The sequence below is a fragment of the Coenobita brevimanus genome, chromosome 71 (assembly GCF_032717465.1).
Source record: "Coenobita brevimanus isolate Jiangsu-jjx chromosome 71, ASM3271746v2, whole genome shotgun sequence".
Classification (NCBI taxonomy): domain Eukaryota; kingdom Metazoa; phylum Arthropoda; class Malacostraca; order Decapoda; family Coenobitidae; genus Coenobita; species Coenobita brevimanus.
Genome location: NC_137024.1, coordinates 37,324,815 through 37,351,413, shown reverse-complemented (window position 1 = coordinate 37,351,413; position 26,599 = coordinate 37,324,815). Strand labels below are relative to the sequence as shown.

The following is a 26,599-nucleotide window of genomic DNA, read 5'->3' as shown; positions in this document are numbered from 1 at the left end:
CCTGTTCTTTATTGCCCTATCATGAGATGAAGAACCAGGGCTAAGGTATTCATTTCAGACTTTGAAGGTAAGAGGGACAGGTTGCTCAACCTTGAGTTGTGTTATGTGAGCAGTAAACCTCAGCCACCCCTTGGATAACATTCATATCCAGTTGGAGCACCTTAACATCCTAGATCAGCAGGGGGACAGATGTAGGTTGCTAAATGAGTATGTGAGAAAGCAAAGTATGGGAGCTGATAAGGCTTGGCAAGTGACAGGGGATCAACCTGGGTGGAAGAATTTTGTACAGAGGAGTGTACAACAAAGCTCTGGAATCCTTGTATTAATCCGGTGACATGATAGTCATCAGACTGACTAGTTGATAGGTACTATAAAGCAAACAAGTGTGGCAAGTTATGCTTGTAAGGTGGAGTCAGGATTCCAGGGACCTGAATGACATATGAAAGAGAATATGGCCCATTTAATTGGGCATGCTTTTTATTGTTCTCCATTTGTTAGTTTTTTTATTGCACTCTGGACTGTACTTTACTCCATCCTTGGGTGGGATATAGAGGTTAGGATGATGATGATGATGGTTACCTCCCAGCATAGTTAATAGTTTCTTGGGTTACAAGAAATCATTTAGATTGTTACTCAGTGTAATCTGAAAGCAGCATTACATGGAGTGAGTTGATGGTGGATGCCTGTCCCTACCACATTAGTTCAGATATTAATAATTGGTATCTTGATACCGCTGAGCTCCAAACTACTGTATTATGAACAGGTAGTAATAGTAGTAGTAGTAGTAGTAGTACTAGTAGTAGTAGTAGTAGCAGTAGTAGTAGTAAGCAGTAGCTTGTAGTGGTAGTAATAGTATTAGTAGCAGCAGCTGTCATGCGAGTATAAGACAGGAAGAATAGGATAGAAGTTGTGGAAGCAATGAAGAAAGTTAAATCGGGGAAAGCCCCAGGAATTGATGGAGTGTGTGGTGAAATGCTGAAGCATGGGGGAGAGATAGTAGTGGAATGGATGTGGAAGATGTGCAGATTGGCCTGGGAGGAAGGTAGAGTCCCGGAGGATTGGAAGTCAGGTATAATTATTCCCTTGTACAAAGGAAAAGAGGAAAAAGGAAGTGTGTGGTAATCATATGGGCATTTGTCTTCTTAGTATAATAGGAAAAGTGTATGGTAGGATACTTATTGACAGAGTTAGAGAAAGAACAGAGAAATTAGTTGGAGAAGAACAGGGAGGCTTTAGGAAGGGAAGAGGTTGTGTAGATCAGATATTCATTCTTAGATCTTTAGTGGAAAAGTTTCTAGAGAAGGGAAAGAAGTTTTATGCGGCTTTCAAGGATTTGGAGAAAGCATATGACAGGGTGGATAGACAAGGATTGTGGAAAGTGTTAAGAATATATGGAGTAGATGGGAAGTTGCTGAATGCTGTGAAGAGTATGTATGATGGTGCAAAGGCTGCAGTGCGTGTGGATGGTGAACTAAGTGAATTTTTCTCTTTGAAAGTTGGGTTGAAACAGGGATGTGTCATGTCTCCATGGTTGTTCAGTCTGTACATGGATGGGGTAATAAAAGAGGTACAAGGTAGGGTAGTGGATGTTGGAGTGGCCCTGGTGAGAGAGGATAGTGTTTGGACACTCCCTGTACTGTTGTTTGCAGATGATACTGTGTTGTTGAATGAAGACGAAGGGGAGCTGCAAGGCTTGGTGGATGAGTTTGGGAGAGTGTGTAAGAAATGGAATCTAAAGGTGAATGTAGGGAAGAGTAAAGTGATGGTCTTTGAGAGAGGTGAAGTCAGTGAATGTACAGCGAGGTTGGATGGTGAGGAATTGGAAAATGTGAGTACGTTTAAGTACTTGGGTAGTGTGATGAGTAAGGATGGAGGTTTGGAGTGTGAAGTGCTTGAAAGGGTACAGCAGGGAAGAAAGGTTGCTGGTTCTTTGAAAGCAGTGATAAGAAACAGGGAAGTGAGCATGGAAGTGAAGAAGTTACTACATGACAGTATTGTGATACCAACTCTAACATATGGAAGTGAAGCTTGGACGTTGTTGGAAGGACACAAGTCAAGAGTGAGAGCAGTGGAAATGAGTTATTTAAGAGGAGCCTGTGGAGTCACATGGAGAGACAGGCTGACGATTGAGGATATAAAGGAGCATTGTGGTGTGGATGTGGATGTGGTAGGAAGCGTTATGAGGAACACACTGAGGTGGTTTGGCCATGTGGAGAGGATGGAGGGTGAAAGACTGACGAAGAGAGTGTATGTGAGTGAGGTGGAGGGGGGAAGAGGGAGGGGGAGGCCGAGGATGAGATGGAGGGATGGGGTGGAGAGGTATATGAGAGGGGTGTGTGAGTTGGGAGCAGGGCAGTGAAATGGCGGGGGACAGGGCGACTTTGAGGCGATTTGTTTGTGGCCACCCCAAACGGGATTGAGGCGTCTGGCAATAGATAGATAGATAGCTGTCATAGGTTCATCTGAAAAGTAAACCCAGTGAATTGCAGGCATAAGCTACCTTTCTAAGGCAGTCTGCCATCCACCTTTTGGGGGATAGGGAGGGAGCTGAAGGACATTTGTATACTTGAGTATCAGAGCCATCCAACTAGATTGGTTTCACTGCACAAAAACATCCATCTACAGCATCAGGATGAACAAAAATGTACAGTCAGCTCACCTACAATATGGCTAATTCATTAGCCTTAGGAACAGTTTTATGAGAATTGGTGTTGTGGGAGGTACAGTGCCAGTGGAAAAAACAGCTGATAGTCATGACCCTCCACAAAGTCACCTGCCAAGCTTGCACTAACCACCTCTGATTGGCCTTAAATATAGCAAACAATGCTAAACACAACTAAAAACACATTGTTCACTAACTATCTTGAAGTGTGGAGGTAGACCACACCATTACCATCACCCTATATTATCACCCAGACCATCACCATCACTCAGACAACACATTCACCAAGACCATATCCATTGCCTCACACCATCACCTAGATGAGACCATCACCAGCACCCCACACCATCACTTAGACTAGACCATCACCAACACCCCACACCATCACTTAGACTAGACCATCACCAACACCCCACACCATCACTTAGACTAGACCATCACCAACACCCCACACCATCACTTAGACTAGACCATCACCAACACCCCACACCATCACTTAGACTAGACCATCACCAACACCCCACACCATCACCTGGACTAGACCATCACCAACACCCCACACCATCACTTAGACTAGACCATCACCAACACCCCACACCATCACCTGGACTAGACCATCACCAACACCCCACACCATCACCTGGACTAGACCATCACCAACACCCCACACCATCACTTAGACTAGACCATCACCAACACCCCACACCATCACCTGGACTAGACCATCACCAACACCCCACACCATCACCTGGACTAGACCATCACCAACACCCTACACCATCACTTAGACTAGACCATCACCAACACCCCACACCATCACCTGGACTAGACCATCATCATTACCCCACACCATCACCTGGACTAGACCATCATCATCACCCCACACCATCACCTGGACTAGACCATCATCATCACCCCACACCATCACCTAGATCAGATCATCATCATCACCCCACACCATCACCTGGACTAGACCACCACCATCATCCCACACCATCACCTGGACTAGACCACCACCATCATCCCACACCATTACCTAGACTAGATCATCACCATCACACCACACCATCACCTAGACTAGACCATCACCAACACCCCACACCATCACCTAAACTAGAGCATTGTCATCACCCCACACCATCACCTAGACTAGAGCATTGTCATCACCCCACACCATCACCTAGACTAGAGCATTGTCATCACCCCACACCATCACCTAGACTAGAGCATTGTCATCACCCCACACCATCACCTAGACTAGACCATCACCAACACCCACACCATCACCAACATCCCACACCATCACCTAGGCTAGACCATCACCTAGACTAGACCATCACCATCACCTAGACTAGACCATCACCATCACCTAGACTAGACCATCACCATCACTTAGGCTAGACCATCACCATCACCTAGACTAGACTATCACCATCACTTAGGCTAGACTATCACCATCACCTAGACTAGACCATCACCATCATCCCACACCATCACCTAGACTATAAAATCATCACCATCCCACACCATCTCCCACATCAACATCCCACACCCACAGTACTATCACCACACACCAACGTGCCTCTAAACAGTCATGTGGCCCTTGCAGTGACAGGTTATGCCATATGTTGTCCTGCAGCCCACACTGTCATGTTGTGGCAACTTTTGAGGGGGGGGGGGTGCCCTTTGCTTGTAGGATGCTTTTGTAATATACAGGTGGATTTTAATTGAATTATATCATAATGCAAAACTGAGTATTTCTTGAGATTCAGTTAAAAATAACAAATGCAAAACTTAAGTGAAATTCATTGCATTTGAAAGGTTGCTCAGTGCGACCAATGTTTTTCACATTGTTTTAAATACAACACTGCTTGCCCCATATCATTCTCATCATTTACTGATGTGTATAGAGCCATGCTTAGACATGTGGAAAGTAGAAAAAGTTTGTGGGCCGTCATGCTGTCCAACCCATTTAGCACATCTAAGCCAGTACATAAACAAAAATGCACATAAAAATATGTCATGATTTGCCAATATGTGTTCCTCAGGTCCCAACTTATACTATCAGTTCTTCCTTTATTACAAAAATACAAATTATCAAAAAATTGTTATGAAAAAGAGTAGAAAATTTAGTTAATTGAATGGATGCATAAACAAAAATTTTACTGTTCAATAATAGAGAAATGGATCACTTTTATGGAAAAGCTTTTGAGGCTTTTGAGAATGCTCTTCTCTGCACTTCTTCTACCTGAAGGAGGTGTTGAATCTGTTGCTCATCTTTTGTTATGGCTCTTTTGATGGACTGAAGGAGTGACACCCCACATTTTGCATTGTCATCAACAATACCGAGAGGTGAAACCTGCTGTTGTGCCTTGATGAATGATCCATCCTGCTCCCAGTCACTAGAGTCCACATCCAGAAATGACAAAGGGATCTCAAGAATCTTGAAAAAATCAAGTGTTTGGATAGAAAAAACATCAACCAGCATTTTTCTTGATGATTCAAGGACCCAGATACCTCATGGAGGCTCTACTGATCCTTTAACATTTTTAATGTTCTCAACCATGCATCACTTCTCAGTGACATCAGCTGATGGATAGAAGAGTGTCTGTGCAAAGTTCACCCCTGAAAGTTACCACAGATGGCAACTGAAGCACTTGAATCCAGTAGTGCACATGGCAAGAATTCATATTTCTCCAGATTTTTCAGAAGTAGAAGATTCAGGCTTATCACAGAAACTAAATTGTAGGATGGATATAATGCTTTGCTACAAAGAGGCAGAAGTCTCTCAGTCCTGTCAAGCTGAGTTCACATCATAATGAACCTGTTGATGTGGACCATGATTAGGAATGAGCTCAAGCAAACTGTGTATGAAACAACCATATCTTTAAGGTATTTTATATTGCATGAGCCATCTATCGGGCTAAGTGTAGTGCATCTGGGGCCATAGACTGCACTTCTTTCTTTCCATAAAGGACTCCTCTGAGGAAGATAACCACAAGCTCCAAAAGTTCTGTGTAGTCATCCTGAGGATGTTTTTCTTTTGAAGGATCTGCTGTGGGTGTTGCATGATTTCATTGGACTATGGTTGGAGAAGAACTGTTGTTTCAGGGTCTTCAATGCCTGTTGTGCACTCCGGTGCATCCAAAGTTGGCCATAAATTGTGGAATGTCTCAAAGATTTTTAATAGAGACTCTTGAATTGATCTTGGTCCACCAGTGCAGGGAATGTAGCTTCAAGCTTAAGTTCCAGAATATGATGGTGGAAGGGAAAATAACGAGATCCTGCCCAATGTTCAGTTCAGTGTGAACACATACATACCACAATAAATTCCTGCATTGACAGCTGTTGTATCAAAGCACAAAGCTTTGATTCTGTCTCATAGACTCTAGTTATCCAATGTTTCAGTGATAACGTTTGATGTTCCAGCTGCTTTAGAATTTGTCAGCTTTGGGACCACGAGAAGTTTGCAGCCTGTCTCACCGGAAACAAGAATTGGCAAGTGGTCATCTTTTTCCCTCCCAGTCAAATCCATCATTAATTGTCCATCCCAAGTTTAGGACAAGTGGGGCTTGTGTGGTAAGTGAGGCTTTGATCTCTTTGCCACATGCTTCCCTGTATTGATGCCAACTTTTAGGAATCCCGCTTGGACTAAGCCACAGCTCATCCACATCTTTTCCCGTTTGAAGAACAAAAGGAATAAGAATATGGCTTTGTGAACTGCCATTTGTCTGTGTATGATTCAGAGCTGTTGCAGTATCAGAACTTATTTCAGTTGTTTTCATTCATTCATTCATCATCTAATCCAGTGTTGCCCCATGAGGAGCATAGGAGCCTGGGGCTAGGCAAGTTGTTCCTGACATTTAAGATGAGTGACCATCCTTACTTATCCCTGACTGGCATTATGTGAGCAACACACCCCAGTCACCCCATGGATATAAACCTGCACCGGCTCAGTCTGATTGGAGGGCCCTAATTATCCACTAAACCTCCAGGTGCCATAATTTGGTTATATGGTTACCATCCAGCGTGGCAAATGGTTTCCTGGTGTATAGGAAACAATTTGGCTTTTCAGTCCGTGTAGAGTCACCCATAGACAGAAGGAAGAGGAAGGAATGAAGGAGAGAAAGACAAGAGGAGGGAATGAAGGAAAATAGGAAAGGGCAAGCATCCAAGAGCAGCACTACATCGAGTGAGTGGATGGTGAGTGCCTCGTGCTTTTCTTTTGTAGATGCTTTGCTGGTTTCTTTTCAAGACATGGAATTGGCTCTTCACTTTTACTTGAAGATGAGGATGATTGTAAAGTTGCAGTAGCATATCTGAGTGTTCTTCTTGTTCTCTGTCCTGCATTTCTGCCTGAGCTTCTATTCATTTCTGCTTCATGGCTGCCATTTTGGCTTTTTTTTTTTTTTTTTTTTTTTTTTTTTTTTTTTTTTTTTTTGAGCTGTTCATTTCTGTTTCATGGCTGCCATTTTGGCCTTTTTTTTTTTTTTTTTTTTTTCCTGCATTTCTGCCTGAGCTTCTGTTCATTTCTCTTTCATGGCTGCCATTTTGGCCCCCCCCCCCTTTGTTTTGTTTTCCCAAGGCTTCAATCATCCCTTTATCACCTGTCCCTCATTAGGTAATAAAAAATTCTTTGTCTTCAGGAATGTTGATAAGAGAAGGTGCCTTCCTGTGAGCAATATCAGACAGGTCATGTAAATTTGTCTTGAATTGAGTTTGGTGTCCTAAGTTTGTCTCACTTATCGTTTAGATGTTCTTTCAAAGGCTATGTCATTCTTTATGCAGATGATGATGATGTTTGGAATAATTATCCTCGTACCTCACTGGGAAATTTTCATCATGACATACCTTCATCACTGTCCTGGACACGATGATGATGTTCTCAGCCATGGTCCTTTTTTTTCTTCATAATGAAGATGGAACATGAGTTTCAGCATTTCTTCCCATGATGAAAACATCTGCCTGGGAAGGGAGGGACTGGCTGACTCAACAAGCCAAATTTGCGTCTTAGAATGAGTTCCAGTGGTCGTTTGTGCGAACTCTTAATTTCAAATCATGAAAGCAGAAACAAACAAACATATAACAAATTGTTCTCATTCAGTACTGAAAAATCAAGGCATACAAGAAAAACTGAAAGGTACAGATACCCAGTTGATCCATACAACATCCTTATATGTAGGACACTACACATGGCTAAATTTACATGATGCTTACACAATTTTTTATTCAGTTTTCATAAAAATTTACATGCAGTACTTTTTCATTAATAATCACAAAATGGTGGGTTCTGTAGATATGATTTCCAAAGTTCATTTTTTAAAAGCACCCTGTGATCAGTATTATGGGAGAGTACAATATAGGTGAGCCGACCAAATGAATACATGCTTATTTTTTGAAGTAGGATTGCAAGATATTGATAGATTGTGTATACATTTTATATACAATATATATATATATGTGTGTGTGTGGAAAGAGGTAAAGAGAATTAGACAGGGTGATAAAGAAGTAAGTCAGGGAGTGATAGATAAAATGGTAGATTGCTAGTGGAGAAGGGAAAAAAAGTGAGCAGATGAAGAGAACACTTTAAGGAATGGCAGAACACAGAGAATGAAAGTAATGAGAGTACAAGTGGCTGGAGAATGGCTGAGAGAAGGAGGGAGGTGAAAAGAGAGGAAGGAATCAGTAGGAAGGAAGTAGTGGAAGTAATGAGAAAAGTCAAAATGAGGAAAGCCCCAGGAATTGATGGAATATGTGTTGAAATGCTGAAGCATAAGGGAGCGAAAGTAGTAGAATAGACATGGAAGATGTGCAGATTGGCATGGGAGGAAGGTAGAGTCCTGGAGGATTGGAAGTCAGGTATAAATTTTCCCCTGTACAAAGGAAAAAGAGAAAAGAAGTGTGTGGTAATCATAGGGGCATTTGTCTTTGTAGTGTAATAGGAAAAGTATATGGTGGGATACTTATTGACAGTTAGGGAAAGAACAGAGGAATTAGTTGGAGAAGTACAGGAAGGTTTTAGGAAGGGAAGAGATTGTGTAGATGAGATATTCATTCTTCAGTCTTCAGTGGAAGTTTCCAGAGAAGGGAAAGAAGGTGTATGCGGCCTTCATGGATATGGAGAAAGCATATGACAAGGTGGTTAGACAAGGAATGTGGAAAGTATTAAGAATATATGGAGTAAATGGGAAGTTTTTGAATGCCATGAAGAGTATGTATGAGGGTGCTAAGGCTGCAGTGCATGTGGATAGTGAACTGAGTGAATTTTTCTGTTTGAAGGTTGGATTAAAACAGGGATGTGTCTTGTCCCCATGATTGTTCAGTCTGTATATGGATGGGGTTATAAAAAAGGTACAAGGTAGGGCAGTGGATGTTGGAGTGATCCTAATGAGAGAGGACAGTGTTTGGAAACTTCCTGTTCTGTTATTTGCTGATGTTACTGTGTTGTTACGTGAAGACAAAAGGGAACTGCAAGACTTGGTGAATGAGTTTGGGAGAGTGTGTAAGAAATGGAATGAATGTAGGGAAGAGTAAAGTTATGGTCTTTGAGAAAAATGAAGCCACTGAATGTACAGTGAGGCTGGCTGAGGAGGAAATGAAGAATGTGAATGTGTTTAAGTACTTGAGTATAGGTTGGAAGTTTAGAGGGTGAAGTTCTTGAAAGGGTACAACAGAGAAGAAAGGTTGCTGGTACTTTGAAAGCAGTAATAAGGAACAGGGAAGTGAGCATGGAAGTAGAACAGTCGCTTCATGACAGTATTGTGATACCAGCCCTAACGTATGGAAGTGATGCTTGGACCTTGTTGAAAGAGCACAAGTCAAGAGTGAGAGCAGCGAATATGAGTTATTTGAGAGGAGCATGTGAAGTTTCATGGAAAGACTGACAAATGAGGAAGTGAAGGAGCACTGTGGTGTGGATGTGGATCTGATAGAAAGCGTTAGAAATACATTGAGGTGGTTTGGCCATGTGGAGAACAAGAGAATAACGAGAAGAGTGTATGTGAGTGAGGTGGAGTGGGGGAGAGGGAGAGGGAGGCGAAGGATAAGATAGAGGGATGGAGTGGAGAGGTATATTGAGAGAGAGTGTGTGTGAGCTGGGAACAGTGCAGTGAATGACATTGGACGGGGCGACATGGAAGCGATTTGTTTGTGGCCACCCCTTACAGGATTGAGGTGTCTGGCAATAGATAGATACATTTTATTAAATATTATCTAAAAACAGTAACTTACCAAAAAAAGGGCAGCAAGGTATCACACTAGACAAAGAAGAGGGATATAATACACTGGGTGAGAAGTCTGTCACTAACCTGTAATCAACAAAACCACTTACTACATTGGATTGAAACTATCAACAAATAGATGCCTGGTGATCTAGTAGTTTAGGTACTCCAACTATTGGGGCTAATAAAGGCTCAAATGTAAGGGTAGGTTGGGGCAAAATACATAACATCATTCAGGGGTGGGTGTCCAGGCACCCATGCCTTAGATGTCTTAGACTGAATAGCCTAGCCTTAGGCTCATATGCTCTTGATGGAGCAATAAAAGGTTGGTTAATAGATGTTAGATGAATTACTACCTATGCTAATGCTACTCTGAGGTATGGTAGTGGAGGAAATTCCCATATTTTTTCTTTCTTTTTTTCTACTTTTTTTTTACCATTGCCACAAGGATGTTGCAGTTTGGGGGGCTAATTCCAGACAATATTGTTCTGCTCTGCAGAGAAGCCCTTGAGCTAATGTTTAAAAATGAGATTAGCAGAATGAAGTTTTGCATGCTTCATTTACCACATAAGTCAGTTAAATTCAGTCTCTGTAGTGTAGTACAGGAGGTTTTACTGAACTGTGTGGTCAGGATTTAGACTCTTAGGAATACCCTGCTCAGTTTAGATTATTACTTATATTTGTATGATCCTCATTTTATTTTTACTAAATGTGAGCATTTCATAGCCTCACAGGATTTAGTGCCTGTAAAGCCATACTGTACATCCATTCCATGCCGTGATACATAATTGCTTTGGCTGAGAAGAAAATGGCATCGATGGAGGTTAACCACATCAGCCATGAAGTGAACATTCCCACCTTGTAAATGCAAGACTTCATGCACAGCGCACACACCAGTTGCCTCTGACTCTTTTGTTTTCATACTGATGCACCTACCTGGCTTTACCCCCTTCCCCCTTTTTCTTCATTGCAAATGTTACCCAACACCTTTTGACTGTTCAGCTACACTCAGTGTTCTTTGTGGATATCCATAGATCTTAGTAGTGTGGATTTTTGGGGTCTTTAATAAATGTTTTGTGTGGTGGTTGCTCCTTCCTTATCATACAGAACATCACTGTTCACATCATCACTGGCTGCACCAAAAACACTCCCACAGCTTACTTGTATTTTGAACCTAAGAGTCCTCTCTATCAGAGAATGTCTTGATATGAGAGATACACAATTTCACATGGGAGCCTGAGCTAACAAACAATGCCCAGAGTTAGCTGCATAAAACAGTCACCACACAAACATTACTAGGCTCACATCCACAATATCCCACCTCCAGACATTCCAGCACTAACAATGAAGAAATACCTGCATACTCATTTTACATGCAGTGCATTACTGTACACCACTTCATTCAGAACACTATTGTAAGCCCTGCCTCCCAACATCTACCCATCAGAGGTATCCTTAAATAGAACTGATCGAGTTCACCTGGCTAGACATATATCAGGACATCACCCAACCTCATCAGTTACCAGTTTAGATTCAGGTTGAGTGACTTCACAGATGACATGTGCCTCACTTGAAGAATAGATCCATATAACATAGCACACATAATGGAGCACTGCCTAGCATAGGCCTATGCCATACTAAGATGCAGACACAGTATCAGCAGTGTAGGGAGCCTGTGGGACAACCACATTGGCAGCTGCTTGCATGTGATCGGTTAGCCAGACAGACCAGGGCTATGCAGCAACAGGTTAAACAACATTTCATGATACTGTTGTGGAGGGTTGTATCCTCAAATGTTGGTACAGTACAGTGAAATAGAGTGAAGTGACAGAGGTGTTGAAGAGACAGCCTAATGTTTTTTATGTAGAGAAAGTTAGGTGGAGGAGGGATAACTAAAGAATAACTGAGGGAAAGAGGAAGAAATAAAAGTTTTTTGGTGTGTAGATGATAGAGATATGATATAAGAGATGTAAGAGGATGGTGTACATAAGGGTTGTTGTTTTTGTTACTCAACCCCGATCTATCTGACTGAGCAGACATGACTACCACAGGTAAGGCACCACTCCCATGGTGTTGTCCAATATGTTTCTCATAGCATTAATGTTGTGTCTGCATCTCAGTGTGGCATGGGCTGTGCAATGCTCCGTTATATGTGTTAGGATGTGTGGACTTATTCTACATGGAGGGCATCTGTCATCTATGATTAGACTCAACCTGACCTTAAGTTGGTAACTAAGGAGGGCTGGGTACTGTTCTGATCTAAGCCTAGGAAGACAAACTCAGTCATCTGTATTTAAGGATATCTCTGATGGATAGGTGTCTGGAGGGGGTGTGTGGGCATGTATATGTAGTATAGTGCACAGATCAAGGTGTTGTCTTGCCTAGCATGTGAAATGAACGTGTAGGGGTTTCTTTATCATAAGTCTTGGATTGTCTGGAGGAGATATGTTGCTGAAAAGAGTCTGGTAATGGTTGTATGGTGATTGTTATATATGTCTAATTGCACTGTGTGGCTCTGTCCTGTACTGTAATGACAGGAGTGTTGTGTGTTGTTACAAGCTGCTGCATAGTAATGTATGCCTCTCATATCAAAGTATTCTCCAGGAAGGAGGACTTTAGATTTAAGGTATTAGTGAGCTGTGGGAATGGTTTTGGCACAGCCAGTGGTGATGCATAGGGCATTGTTTTATATGGTCTACATGGTGCTGTAGTAAATACTGGATAGGGTGGGGGACCATAGTTGAGAGGCATAGGACATCACTGATCTGTTTGTAGACCAGGGAAGAGTTGGTCTCTGTCTGTCTGTCTCTCTCTCTCTCTCTCTTTACTTTCTTTTCTTTAAGTTTATACTTGTAATTGCCTAAGTGCATTGGTTCTGGAGGTACACTACCTTTTTATGTCTTATATTGTATGTGTTCCTTGAAGGTGAGTCCACCACCATGTGTCACTCCAAGGACCTTCATGGGGGGGGTGGGGGCAAACATACATCGCTAAATATGATGTTAGTGGTGTACCTGTGCTGATGATAGTTGCTGGTTATAGAGTGTGGTGATGGATTTGGGTGGAGCAATTGTTTACCCATGTCTGAAGTATATTGATGTGGTCCTGTTGCAGTGTGAAGGCTGTGGCTGCAATGTGATTTGTGGTTGTTACTGCAGTGTCATCTGTATATGGCACAATAATTGTGGGTGGCTGAAGCATGGGGCATTTGTGCAGCATAACCATGCAGCAAAGTTTCCTGATTATGTCAGTGCCACCATGTAAAGGTGTCCCTCTCCAGAACCTCTTGAGGCAGACAGAGAATAAAACATGGAGTCATAGAACTGATATGTGGGATGTGCATGGAGTTTTGTACTATTGAGGATGCTAGGATAAGTGGGGAGGCTCACTCCCAGGGTGTTTCAGATGCCTAGTTGATGCAGTTGGTTTATACTGATGTGGTTTTCTTTGCAGCTCAAGTGATAAGGAGGTAATGGAATCTAATCTATACATGGTATGAATGTACAATATACAGTAGGATCTCACCAGTAACGCCTAATTGGTGCCGGAAAAATGCTGTTATTAGCGAAAACGTTATTTGCATGACATTAAAATACATGTATAAAGGGTTTATTGGTGCCACCACTCCAGGACTTTTATCCACTTTTCCCACCTGGAGTCCTCCTATTACTACTTTTTTTTTAGCTGAAATAATAAGATTAGTTATTAAATCATCATGAGTAATATAAAACTCACCTTAATGGAGTTATGTGTTTGGTATGATGATCGTTTCGAAGCTTGTGCATGGATGCTACTGCATCGTACCCCCAGACCCCTTGCTGGCCTCGTCTCCATTCCTCTCATGCCAGGGTCACCCACTTCCATCAACACTTCATCAAACCCCATAAACTCAGAAAAGTCCCCAATATCATCAGTGTCATCATATACTCAACCTTTCTCTGTTGTTCTTCCTCGGCTGGCTAGCTTTGTGAAAGAGTGAGTGATGAGTGACTGATGGCAGGCATTCACTCGATCGTGATACTGTTTCTGGTATTTTCTTGAAATCTGATTTACAAGTCCAATCATTAGTCATTAATTCTGATGGCTGCTTTCTCTTTGTCTCAGCAGACTTGAGTTGTGGCTGGAGTGCCGACAAGGCATGTTTAATGGTTGCCAATTTTGTATTATTCCAGGCATTGACGAAGAAATTTACGGCCTGTTGAATGTTGTATTTCTTCCAGAATGCAGCAACAGTCATTATGTTAGGGGCTGCAGGTATGCCAGGTGGAGCAGGTGAGTCATGTGGGTCTGTGGAGGTGGAGGGGGAGGCAGATTGTGAGTCAGGTTGGGCAGTGGAGATAGAGGGGACGGCAGTGGGCAAGTCAGGGGAGGTGGTGAGGGAAGGATCCTCGATCTCCTCCCCGCTACTGCTCAAATTTTCGGCGATTTCCTTCATCTTTTCTTGTTTGTCTGTTTCATTCCTCATCTTTATATGGACATATTTGCACTATTACAACTTGGCATTCATGAAATAACCGTTATTCATGTGAATCCAAACGTTATTATAGAAACTGGGTATCTATTCTAACGTACCGTTATTGCCGAAAACGTTATTGTCGAAATCGTTATTGGTGAGATCCTACTGTATAATTTTACAGGCAACTAGAAAGCACTCAGAAGGCGCATACCTCCGCCAATGCCATTGCAGGATCTGAATCCGGACCTGGATCTGCCCCCAAATTTAATAAATTCTTTTGTTGCCCATGGCCCACCCATCCACAAAATTCAATTATAATTCACAGAGAACTTTTGGAGACATCGTGTTGACAAACAAATAGACAATTCCTGGATCCGGATGATGATCCGGATCACCACCAAAATCTAGTGGATTGTTCCTTGGGCCATACCCTACCTCTCAAAAAAAATTTCAGCAAAATCCATTCCTAACATTTTGAGTAAACATGCTAACAGACAAACAGACCAACCCCGGCAAAAACATAACCTCCTTGGTTGAGGTAATACAGTACCCTTGTATCCAAGACGGTAATATTGTTGCCCGAGGATCCTGTCTAGGACAAGAAATGTCTTGGACCAACACAAGACCTTATGGAAAAAAATGAATATTGTCACAAAATCTTCGAAAAGTGCCCCTAAAAACATCAACCTAGACCTATTTTGGCACCAAAATAAATTTCCTCGCCTTGAAAGTGTGTATTTCTGAGCTTGTTATCTCCAGCTTAGTAACTCATTTATCTCTAGCTTAGTAGCCTGAGGTAGATGGTGGCACTTCCAGGGGTTAGCAGATGGTTTCCTAGGCATGGTTACATAAGGAGAGGCAATAACTTAGGAGCAAACACTGAATGCAACACGCAGTAAATGTGTCCACAACACTCTGGTGAGGGAGACAAAAGCAAGCCCTGCCTGCTCATCACATGACCAGATGCCCATATTTTATTGGACACCATTGCAACCATGCAACTTTCCCGGGCGCAGGAACCGTGTTGGACCGGGTGAGACCATCATAGCTGTATTCTTGGATTTGGGCTGTTATGAACTGTTGGTTCTGTATTGGACGTATGCAACTGTATTGCAGCAATATATTGCATTATTATTTATGGTCTCTGTCTTGAACACGAAACGTCTTGGACAAACCTGTCTTGGACGCGGAGGTTCTGTAAATCCTTTGAACTAATAAACAGATGATTTTATTCTGTAACATGCCGGTATTTGGTTTCTTACACTTTTACTCATATTGGGGTAATGCAAGTACTTTAATAAGCATTAAACATGTTAAGGCAGGTTGAATAACATCGTACCATTAGCATCCTCACCTGTGCAGGGCTCAAACCTACCTCGCTACTGCAGGTGTAAAAGATGCTTGACCTTCACGTACTTATGACGTTTTTCTTCATGTATCCACACTCCCCAACCTATTACAGTGTGGGTGGTAGTGAATTTTAAGCTCTTCCAGTCATGATGGTTGACAGATAATGTGTATATTAACGACATTGAATAACATCGTACAAATAACATGTACGATGTTATTCAACCTGTCATTAATATACAAACAGTACGATGCTATTCAGCTTCTCATTAATATATAAACAATCTGACAACCATCATGACCAGAAGAGCTTAAAATTCACTACCACGCTTGCTGCAATAGGTAGGGTTGTGTGGATACGAGAAGGAAATCATTATAAGTACATGGTGGCCATGCATCTTTTAGACTTGTGACGGTGAGGTAGGTTTGAGTCCGACACAGGTAAGGATGCTTAATGGTATGACGTTATTCAATGCGTCGTTAATATACAAACATTATTAGGACAGTTTATTTTTACTGTTTTTTTAAAGAACAACTACTGTATAATTTTTTCACAGCAGGAATCAGAGAGCGAAAATGAGAGTCATCACTCTGAACCCCACTCCTTTGTCAACCACTATGCAAATGTGAATGACACACTGCGTCAGTCGTGGCGGAGACAGAAGCCAGTGCGAAACTACTCCAGCTACACAGACTCAGAAGCAGAAGGCAGTGCTGTCATGAGTCTTAATGGTGGACAGATTATTATGAATAATATGGCTGGATCCAGAGCTCCTTTACCAGGATTTTCATCGTTTGTATAGCTAACAAATTGTATAGAGACTTAATAATATGAAAAGACATCTTTTTAGGTATACTTCTTGTGATATGAAACTAAGTGATCTCAAGGAGATCTGATTTAGTGAGGCTTGGCACAGGTGAACCACATGAACAGCATATGACTACTGTTGCATACATCTGGAGCCATGTGAAATACTTGTGTCAAATGGACACTGGTCCCTACTATCTGTGATATAACTAGTATAAGTGTAAACACTTTTTTTGCATTTAGACTTCATCCTCATCAATAATAATGTGCTGCTGTTTGGACTGAATAACAAATTTAGCATTCAAAAGAAATCCTTTATGAAAGTTTTATTCTTATTGCAAATTGTGTAAGGAAGTTATATGCTCTGTAGGTAAGTTTTTAACAAAATGTGTAGCAGTTGGGAAACTGGTCAGTCAAGCATGTAGTTCTCAACAGAATAAGCCCTGATGCAACAAAACTATCCTTGCTTTACATTATTGCACATTTTTTAAAGCATGCACAATGTTTCCATTGGTCATTGTAGCAGGACATTAAGTGTGATGGGGAAAGTAAGTTTTTCATGCCAAAGCTTTGAGCATTCTTTAGTATTTAAGTACCCTTGACTGTGGGAATCAACAGTATTTTATGCATTTACTCAGTTCTCAGTCTTCATGTGTAGGTCTATAGTTCATCATGTTCCTTTTAGGACTTCTGCTAATGGATTTGTCATTTCTATGATACTGGTATGTTCTCTAAAACAGAAGGCTGCATGGTGAAACTGATTACTCTCTTACTGCCCCTGAGTACACTGAGCAGGGCCAAAAGTACAGAAGCTAATACTGAACTTTACCTGTGTGACTTAGGAATAATATTGATATGAAAACCACCTCACTTCAAAGAAAATCTAGTCAGCAGTTTTGATTGAGAGAGAATTTACCAAACTGTTTGAAAATAGTGCAGTTTGAAGCACCATGAAACTTTTTATGCCACCATACTTAAGCAGTTAATGCAACAGACTACCATAAGTTTGTATGAGACCTCATTGATTCTGGAAATATGCTTCAAGTACTTAAACACACCAGCGTTGCACACATTAATGTGAAGTAATACAGACTTGTAGGAGGTACACTGTGTTTCTGAATCATGCACAGTATATTTTCCTGTGAATCCCTTTTAATAGTTACAAGGCAAGAGTGTACTGTACACAGCTTTGTGAAAAACAGAGCCACTGCGAAATTAGCAAGAGGTCTAGTCGGCAAGGACTACATAACTCTTCTGCTGAAGGACATACTGTAATTTGTATTTTATTTCAGCTAATGCCAAATTGTTTATTCAGCTGATGGTTAAAGCTATAATTGTATGCAGTGCTTCAAACACCTTAGTTTCTTCCCTAGACAAGGAATATGTTAATGCTTGCTCTTTGTCTTTTAGAGGAACAGAAAAAATTGCCTTGATTTTAAAAGATCTTATTTGAACTGTTAATTAAAACTGTGACACAGCTTTTGTCAGCAGAATAATACTGATTTTTAATCTCTTGAGAGTGTAATTGCTTTGGTTGAGAGAGAGATTTCCTCAGACTGTTAACCCATTCACTGCTGTTGTCATTCCCCATGCCATGCTGTGGTGAGGCATTGTCCAATGCAAGGGAACATCAGTTCACTGGATGGGATGGCCCTGCGGGGGAGATTGCTTGCCTGAGGCTGATGGATCCACACAATCAGACACACCAGGGTTACTTTTACTACTGCTGTTGTCATATTTTATTATTTCAATTAGACTAACAACAGACTATTTCTTTATTTTTTTTATTTAAACTCTAAGGGAAACCCCTGGCAGTTAAAAGGTTAAAAAATATATATATGTACAGTAAAAGCTCAATTAACCAGAATGCATGGGGATTCTTCCATTCCGGATATGGAATATTCTGGATAATCGAATGTTACTCTTAGAAATTTTCTGGGAGGTCAAACAAATGATATACAGTAGTACCAAACTTGGGACTTTATTTCATAAAGTACATCATTCAGTATTAGATACAGTACAGGTACACTCACACTTACTAATATCTCCCCAGGTATACCCACTTCCTACCTCAGAATACCCAGGGAAGAGGGGAGGGGGGGACGAAACGAGCTCCACTTGCCACTACTACAGCTCCCGACCATCCCCCAAACCCCTACCCAACCCCCCACCCCACCCGTCATTCTTAGCTAGCAGTTACATCTCAAGCTGATTTCATGCTTAACATTCTTGGTCCCACTACTAATACGAACAAAGGACATTAGGATATATTAAAAGAATATAACTATCAACATGTTGCAGCAAAAAATTAATGCATTATGATGTTGACAGTAAAACAAAAACGTTAACAATGGCCACCTCAGGCCTCCTGTGTTGGGTGCACTGATTTGTGCGCGCGCGCACACACACACACACACACACACACACACACACACACACACACACACACACACACACACACACACACACACACACACACACACACACACACACACACACACACACACACACACACACACACATGCAGGCACAGACACAGACGCATACAAACACCCAATGCATGAGGCCTGGGATGGCCGTTGTTAACGTTTTGTTTTATTGTCAACATTATAATGGATTAATTTCTTGCTGCAGCATGTTCATAGTCATGTTATATACTTTTTACATATCCTAGTGTTTTATATTTGTGTATTACTAATGTGACTATGAATGTAAAGTATGAGGCTAGCTTAACAAATGGGGGGCTGGGAGGGGTAGGGGTATGGGGGAGGGTTGGGAGCTAGGGTAGAGACGGGTGAAGCTCGTTTCGTCCCCCCCTCCCATTTTCCTGGGTACATGGGGGTACGAAGGGGGCACCCCTGAGAAGAAATTAGTGATCGTGAGTGTAAACTACAATACACACAAAAAGACAGCGAGAGAAGTTGTACAGGACTGAACACAAACCAGCAAACATTACCAAAAATTATTTAAAGAAAAATTTAGCATATGTTACTGGCCAAAATAATTTTGAAAACTTAGCTGTGTACATTACTTTATCCTGTACCATACAGACCTAATCAAGAGTTACAGGGGGACGACCGGTATCCGGAACATTGTCGACCCCATGCCGGATCGAATGTGCGTTCCGGTTATACGTATGTGCCAATGCATCGGATGCCGGTTAATTGAGCTTTTACTGTAGTCATATATATATATATACAGTATATACTTTCTTACCAGTACAGTACCAAACTATGTTCAGACAATTATAAGTGTATTCAAAATGGATGAGTCCCCTGCAGCACAAGTTGTATGTGACTCCCAAATAGTAATAGTATAGTAATTATAATAATATAAAAATAGTAACTAACCGAAACCCATTATTTGGCCTGGTGTTTGGTCAGTAGTGACAGACACTGCTTGCAGTAGTAGTATCTCAAGTAACCAAACTGGGAGGGTTATGGTAGCTTTGAGTTGGAAGGAGTAATTACTGGTATACCCATGGCTGTGATTGGCGTGTAACCACTTATCGCAACCTAAATCTTTGTGTGTGATGTGTGGAACAATCATGCAGTGCCTGAGTATGCCTGACAACCAGCAAGCCACTTATAAATTAAACTGTTAATTATTAAGATTATTCATTGATAGTAATCAAATGGGTTATATGTGTACTGTGTTAGTCTTTGTCATATGATTCATTAGGTTTTTATCACAGTTGTTTGGAAGTGAAAGGTTACTGGTTGAATTTCAGCAAGTTCTCTTTATTCTTTGCAGAATGGAAATGAAACTATGGTTTTGGTTGAGTCATATTATCAGTTACATTTTCAATACTGTACATATTCGGAGCATTGTACAAAGTGTAGTACAGTACTTGCCAGTTTTACATGTCACCGATCAAGATGACTTCCCTCGCAGTTTTGAGTACATCACACGTAGCATGTAAATTCTGCCTGTACAGAGTCTTCATTGGGAATCAGTCTGTTTATTTTATATATTTTTTTAATATACAGTACGTGATAATGTTTTCCAGAAGTGTATGGAATGTTTTTTAACCTAAATATCTTACCATACTTGGAGATTTTCATGTCCTCAAAAATACTATGGATTTGAATGTGTTCCACTGTCATGACACTAGAACATCATTTATTTGCATCATTTTATAATAATCAATGCAAATGAATAGCTTATACAAAAGACTATTTACTGGCTCATCCTCAGAATTATACAATACATACAGCACTTGCTTGCAGTATCTGGATTCCACCATCTGCTGTGAACAGGTATATATAGTATATATACACTAATGTAAATTGGTAATCATCACTTGCATACGGGTTGCATCATGAGCTTCAGTATTGACATAGTGAAGGTACACAAAATGTGTACTGTATGCAGTGATTTTTTTTTTTTTTTTTTTTTTTTATGGGACTCCCTATGAGAACTGTACTGCATTACAAATGGCATTGTAACAGATGCCTAATGTCCAACAGGTGTTAGTTCTAAGACTTATATCAGTAGTGTAAAAAGAGTAGCATACATCACACTGATATGCAATGAAACTTAAAATTTATGCTTAATAACTGGTGCATCAAATTCAACAAACCTGTTAACAAATGTACAATTTAAAGGTGGTGTGGTAAACCATCTGTGCTAATATAGCTGCAAGAAAATCTGTACAGATTGTCATTTTATAAAAAACTAAAAAATAACTTTGTCTCATTTAACCTATATATAAAGATAGATAGACAGACATAGATAGTGTAATGCTATGTGAAATAGGCCCGACTCCTCGGTCCTAAAACACCTAACGTGTAGCGGGGTCCTCTTTCGTGACCGGAGCTTAGTGCAATGAAAGAGAGGCAGGACACAAAAACTCTAGGCAATAACCTTTTACACGTGTATTCCCACAGTCAGACACAAGACAAAATACAGATATTACAGCACGAACAGTGACAAAGAAATAAAACCTTACTTAGGATATTAGTATCTCGCAGGATACTGACTTAACCACTACGGCTGCCAATACAGAAAGTCTAGTGAACAGGTGTACAGGGAACACGGACGCGCGTGAAAACGCAGGAGGGGGGGAGTTCACACGGGGGGGGGGGGACGGACTCGTAACGAGCCGGAACAGTTATAGTAATATTGGGAAAGGATACGTCTTTCTAATTTACTCTTAGTATCACTTGATAGAAAAAGGGCTTTGACATTTGATCTATCACTCGTTAATATTACGTTAGTTATGGGGAGGAGATGTAGGGAGAGAGGGAATAGCGGGACACTGGATATTCACTGTATTTACGGTAATGCAAAGGGACGGATATTATTCTCACTTTCTATGGTTTTCTGACAGCAAGGGACATGTGTATACTTTCACTACAGAGACTTCCTCAGGGGAAGAGTTCTTACAGGTTTCTTATGAGGGCGTCACTTGTGAGTCAGAGTTCTTGGGATTCACTCACTGTTCTCAACCTTACTCGCCCGTGATTTTACTCGCCCTGCTACTGGACATGCATTTATAGTAGCCGCAGCGAGAAATGAACGCTGTGGTGGGGCAGATTCCCCCACTCTAGCCATATCCACATGTCACCGACCATCGGCCACCTCTACAGCCCCGCTCCATGATCCTTACCCTGTGTCTCTGGCTTTCTCTTTCTCTCTCGGTTTCTATATAAACTGGTGTATTTCCGAAACTAATTATGAAATTATTATGACTTTTGTTCCACACCACCACTGAGGTAAAAATCAAGGAGAGTCTTCTGTATAAAGGTTTCTCCCCCCTCCTAAATGTGGCATATGAGCGGGGGAGTGCGGCCTTGCCGATACCTCCGCCTGACCTATAATTATACACTCGCCAGAACTGACCTGCCCTCAGACAAGGGGGGGGGAAACCTTTATACAGAAAACTCTCTTTGATTTTTACCTCAGTGGTGGTGTGGAACAAAAGTCATAATAATTTCATAATTAGTTTCGGAAATACACCAGTTTATATAGAAACCGAGAGAGAAAGAGAAAGCCAGAGACACAGGGTAAGGATCATGGAGCGGGGCTGCAGCGGTGGCCGATGGTCGGTGACATCCTACCTCTATGGTCGGTGACATGTGGATATGGCTACAGTGGGGGAATCCCAGGTCATCCCGCCTGCCCCACCACAGCGTTCATTTCTCGCTGCAGCTACTATAGTCACTATATCACTGTAACCTGTTTTCTAGGGCAAAGTCACACTTAACCTAAATCACTTTCACTACTTCTGGGGCATCACCACACTTATCACGAGACACTCATCGTGGGGGGCGGGGGAGAAACACGCCGGCGCCAATTCTGCCGGGGTAGGGGCACCGCCAAGGGGAGGCGTGCCAAGAGGGCACAGAACGACTCGTAGGGGCGTCCTCTCGCGTCCAGGGTTACAGGTGGCGAAGGGGCCCGCAGTCTCCGGGCTGGGCTCAGGGGTGTGGCCCTCAGGACTGGGGCCGAACAGCTCCAGAAACCTCTGGTTTAGGTCTCAGCCAGAGGTGGGAGTCTTACGGCATCTTGGGGGCGTAGGGAGATCACGCCCGGGCATCCTGGGGAGGGTCTGGAGAGGCTGAGGACTGCGGTCCCCAGGGTCTAGGGGCGCCGACAGGGAGGGACTGCGGCACTGGCCCACACCGGGGTCCATCAAGTGAGTCTTCTCCAGAGCCAGACGTAGGGAGCGGAGGCCAGGGGAGGCTGTGAGGCCTGGCTGGGATGCTCTGGTACGGGAGGTCCGGGCTCTTGTCTCCTGCCGGGGCGATGACTCACTCAATGCCTCCTTTTGTCTGTGGGGCCCGGCAATTGGCCGTGGCTGCCTAGGGGCACAACTATGAGGTGCCAGGGCCCGGCAATCGGCCGTGGCCTGAGTGGGGGAGTCAGCACACCTCCGTACACCTTCGGAGCGGCAGTAGGCTGTCTGACGAAGGCGGGAGCGGCAGTAGGTCGTCTCCTGCTTCAGGAGGGAGGAGCGGCAATTGGCCGTCTCAGGGGCAGCACCTTCGGAGTGGCAATGGGCCGTCTGGCGAAGGCGGGAGCAGCAGTAGGCCATCTCCTTCTGCCAGGGGGAGGAGCGGCAGTAGGCCGTCTTGAGGGCACCACCTTCGGAGCGACAATTGGCCGTCTGACAAAGGTGGGAGCGGCAGTAGGTCGTCTCCTTCGGCCGGAGAGGGGAGCGGCAGTAGGCCGTCTCCGGGGCAGCACCTTCGGAGCGGCAGTAGGCCGTCTGGCAAAGGCGGGAGCGGCAGTAGGTCGTCTCCTTCTGCAGGAGAGAGGAGCGGCAATTGGCCGTCTCAGGGGCAGCACCTTCGGAGTGGCAATGGGCCGTCTGGCGAAGGCAGGAGCGGCAGTAGGCTGTCTCCTTCTGCAGGAGGGAGGAGCGGCAGTAGGCCGTCTCAGGGGCAACGTCTTCAGAGCGGCAATTGGCCGTCTGGCGAGGGCAGGAGCGGCAGTAGGCTGTCTCCTGAAGGGCGCTGTCTGGAGTTATGAGAGCAACTCCACCCCTAGCTGATTCAGCAATCCCACTCCCTGAAGGTAGTGTCCTTCTCCTGCTATGGTGACGGTGCGACGGCTGAGTGACATAGGGGCGCACGGCCCGGGCTGACGTATGTCGTTGTTGCGCTGTATCCCGTCGTCTGGTGGCGGCTACTCCGTGGGGTCTGGGTGGGGGTGTCGGTAAGTTCCTGGGGGCACTGGGCTGTACACCACTCGTCTCATTTTCGGGGGCACTATGGTATTCCTCACTTGTTTCCTTCTCGGGGGCACTATGTTGTAAGTCACGCATTTCAGACAGATATAGATATATAATAATCCCTCCAATATCTGACGTACGGTAACAGAGCCAAAGGCATGTTCGGAAAGTGGGCCCGTCCCAATACTGGGCCCCTGCCTCCTGGACTGGTACTTATGGACCCTAACCCAGTCTAACTAAAAAAAAAAACACCAACATAACTTCCTACCGGACATGCATAACACCTATTTAAGGGCCTATTCACACCAATAAGGGATATAAAAAAGTGAAATAAATGCAAAGGTACCAGAGAATGAGGTTTTAGAAGTGAGTATGGAAAATACAGTACAATATTTAACATTATTCTGGGTACTTACAACAAATCTGTGGCCATCTCGATGAATAATCCGCCTCCCCTCAGACTCTGACTAAAAAGGTGCACCTGAAGCACATACAGTAATCAAGTCTTGCACTGCACTTAGTCATTTGCACTCTGAATTCTAATTTCTTAACACTGCACATTCTTTTCTCACTTGCACTCTATTGTACTTTCCTGTAACCAGTGTTGCACTTTGCACTTAAGTTTTTGCACTCTGAATTCTAATTTCTCAACACTGTGTATTCTTTTCTCATATGCGCTCTGTTGTACTTTAATTGAATCAGTGTTGCACTCTGTACTTAAGTCTTCGCACTCTGAATTCTAATTTCTTAACACTGCGCACTGTTCTTTACATTGCACAACACTGTAAATTCCTGTGTGGTCTAGTGGCGAGTTTTTGCTGTTTATTCATTGTCAGAGTCTGAGAGTAGGTGCTGCAGGTGGCCTAGGGGTGCGTCGCTGGGACGGGGTGATGGACTGCCCACTGCAAATGACTGAAGAGGGGTGCAAACTCGCGTCCAGTGGCGACTCCATTGTGGCTGATGTACTGGGCTGTGGCTTGGAGGTGGAAGGCCTGTCTTGGGGAGGCAGCAGTGTGGAGCCAAGGCTGGGCATGGCAGGGGTAACGGGCCTGATAAAACTGTCAATGGTTGATTGACGCAAGGAACGACGATTCTGGCGACTGATGATGCGATGCCTGAAAGCCCGCACTTCCTTCATAAGTTCCAAGGGCCCCATCTCCCTGTCGCAGTCCGGGTGTTCCAAGTAGTCGAGAACGAACTCAACGTGCTTCTGGAGTGTGCTCAGCTTAGGGATGGCTGAAGTAGTGGCATGCTGAGAGGAGTTCACATCATCGTCTCTGTCCTCATCAGAATCTTCAAGTTGGGTACTTGTACTGGCAACCGAAGATGCGATCTCGGTATCAGACATGAACCAGGATTGCCCTTGTAATGCTAGGTGTAAATAGGCTCAACTTCTCGTTCCTAAAACACCTAACGTGGAGTGGGGTCCTCTTTGGAGACCGGAGTTTAGTGCAATAAAGAGAGGCAGGACACAAAAACTCTAGGCAATAACCTTTACACGTATATTACCACAATCAAGACACAGGACAAATCAGCAGATATTACAACATAATATATAGCAATATAAAACCTTATCTAGGACATGTGTATCTCGCAGGATACCTGCTTATCTGATATTAATGCCAACACAATCAATCCTAGTGTATTCAGGGTACAGTGAATATAGGCGCGCGCGTGAGGTGCGGGGAGTGTCTCACAAGGGGGGGAGGCGGGGAGTGACTTGTGACGGCTAGGAGGGAGTTATGGTAATACTGGAGAGAGGCAAGTATTAACAATGAGGATTACACGTTTTCCACTAGCAAAGGGACTTTGGTAATTGATTTTATTCTTGGTTTACACTTACACTAGATACTGGGACGAGAGAGTGTCGTACAGGATTTACGGGTAGCGTGAGTGGGGGAATATCACTAACACCTTCTCATATTACTTCTTTAGAGCTCACAGCAGTAGGGGTGTATTACTACGGAGGAATTTTCAGGCGGCACAGTCTTACTGATTGTGTATATAAGGGACGTCACTCATAAATACAGTTCATCAGATCCTGGTTCGCACACTCGTCCTTTATTCTCTCACTGTGATCTTACTTGCCCCGATATTCACTATATTAAGTCACTGCATGATACTACACTAGGCAAAGTCACACTTAACCTAAATCACTTGCACTGTTTCTGGGCAGCATCACACGTATTCATCGTAGGGGCAGGGGCGGGAACACGCCGTCGGCAATCCTGCCGGGCTAGGGGCACCGCCAAGGGGAGGCGTGCCAAGAGGGCACGGGACAACTCGTAGGGGCGTCCTCTCATGTCCCGGGCTACCCGTGGCTTCCGGGCTGGGCTCAGGAGTATGGCCCTCAGGACTGGAGCCGAATAGCTCCAGGAACCTCTGGTGTAAGTCTCGGCCGGAGATGGGAGCCTTACGTCGTCGTGGG

At 43.3% G+C, this 26,599-nt stretch overlaps 1 protein-coding gene across 1 annotated transcript in view; it reads left to right on the top strand.

Annotated features, from left to right (window-relative positions):
• The window catches only part of sdk (sidekick cell adhesion molecule), a 296,130-nt gene extending 279,526 nt beyond the window's left edge, over nt 1–16,604 (top strand). The window contains exon 31 of the mRNA XM_080277849.1: nt 16,243–16,604. Coding sequence (XP_080133975.1) covers nt 16,243–16,488 — 246 coding nt within the window. The 3' untranslated portion in view covers nt 16,489–16,604. The remainder of the gene's footprint in view (nt 1–16,242) is intronic.
• Nucleotides 16,605–26,599: the final 9,995 nt, after the last annotated feature.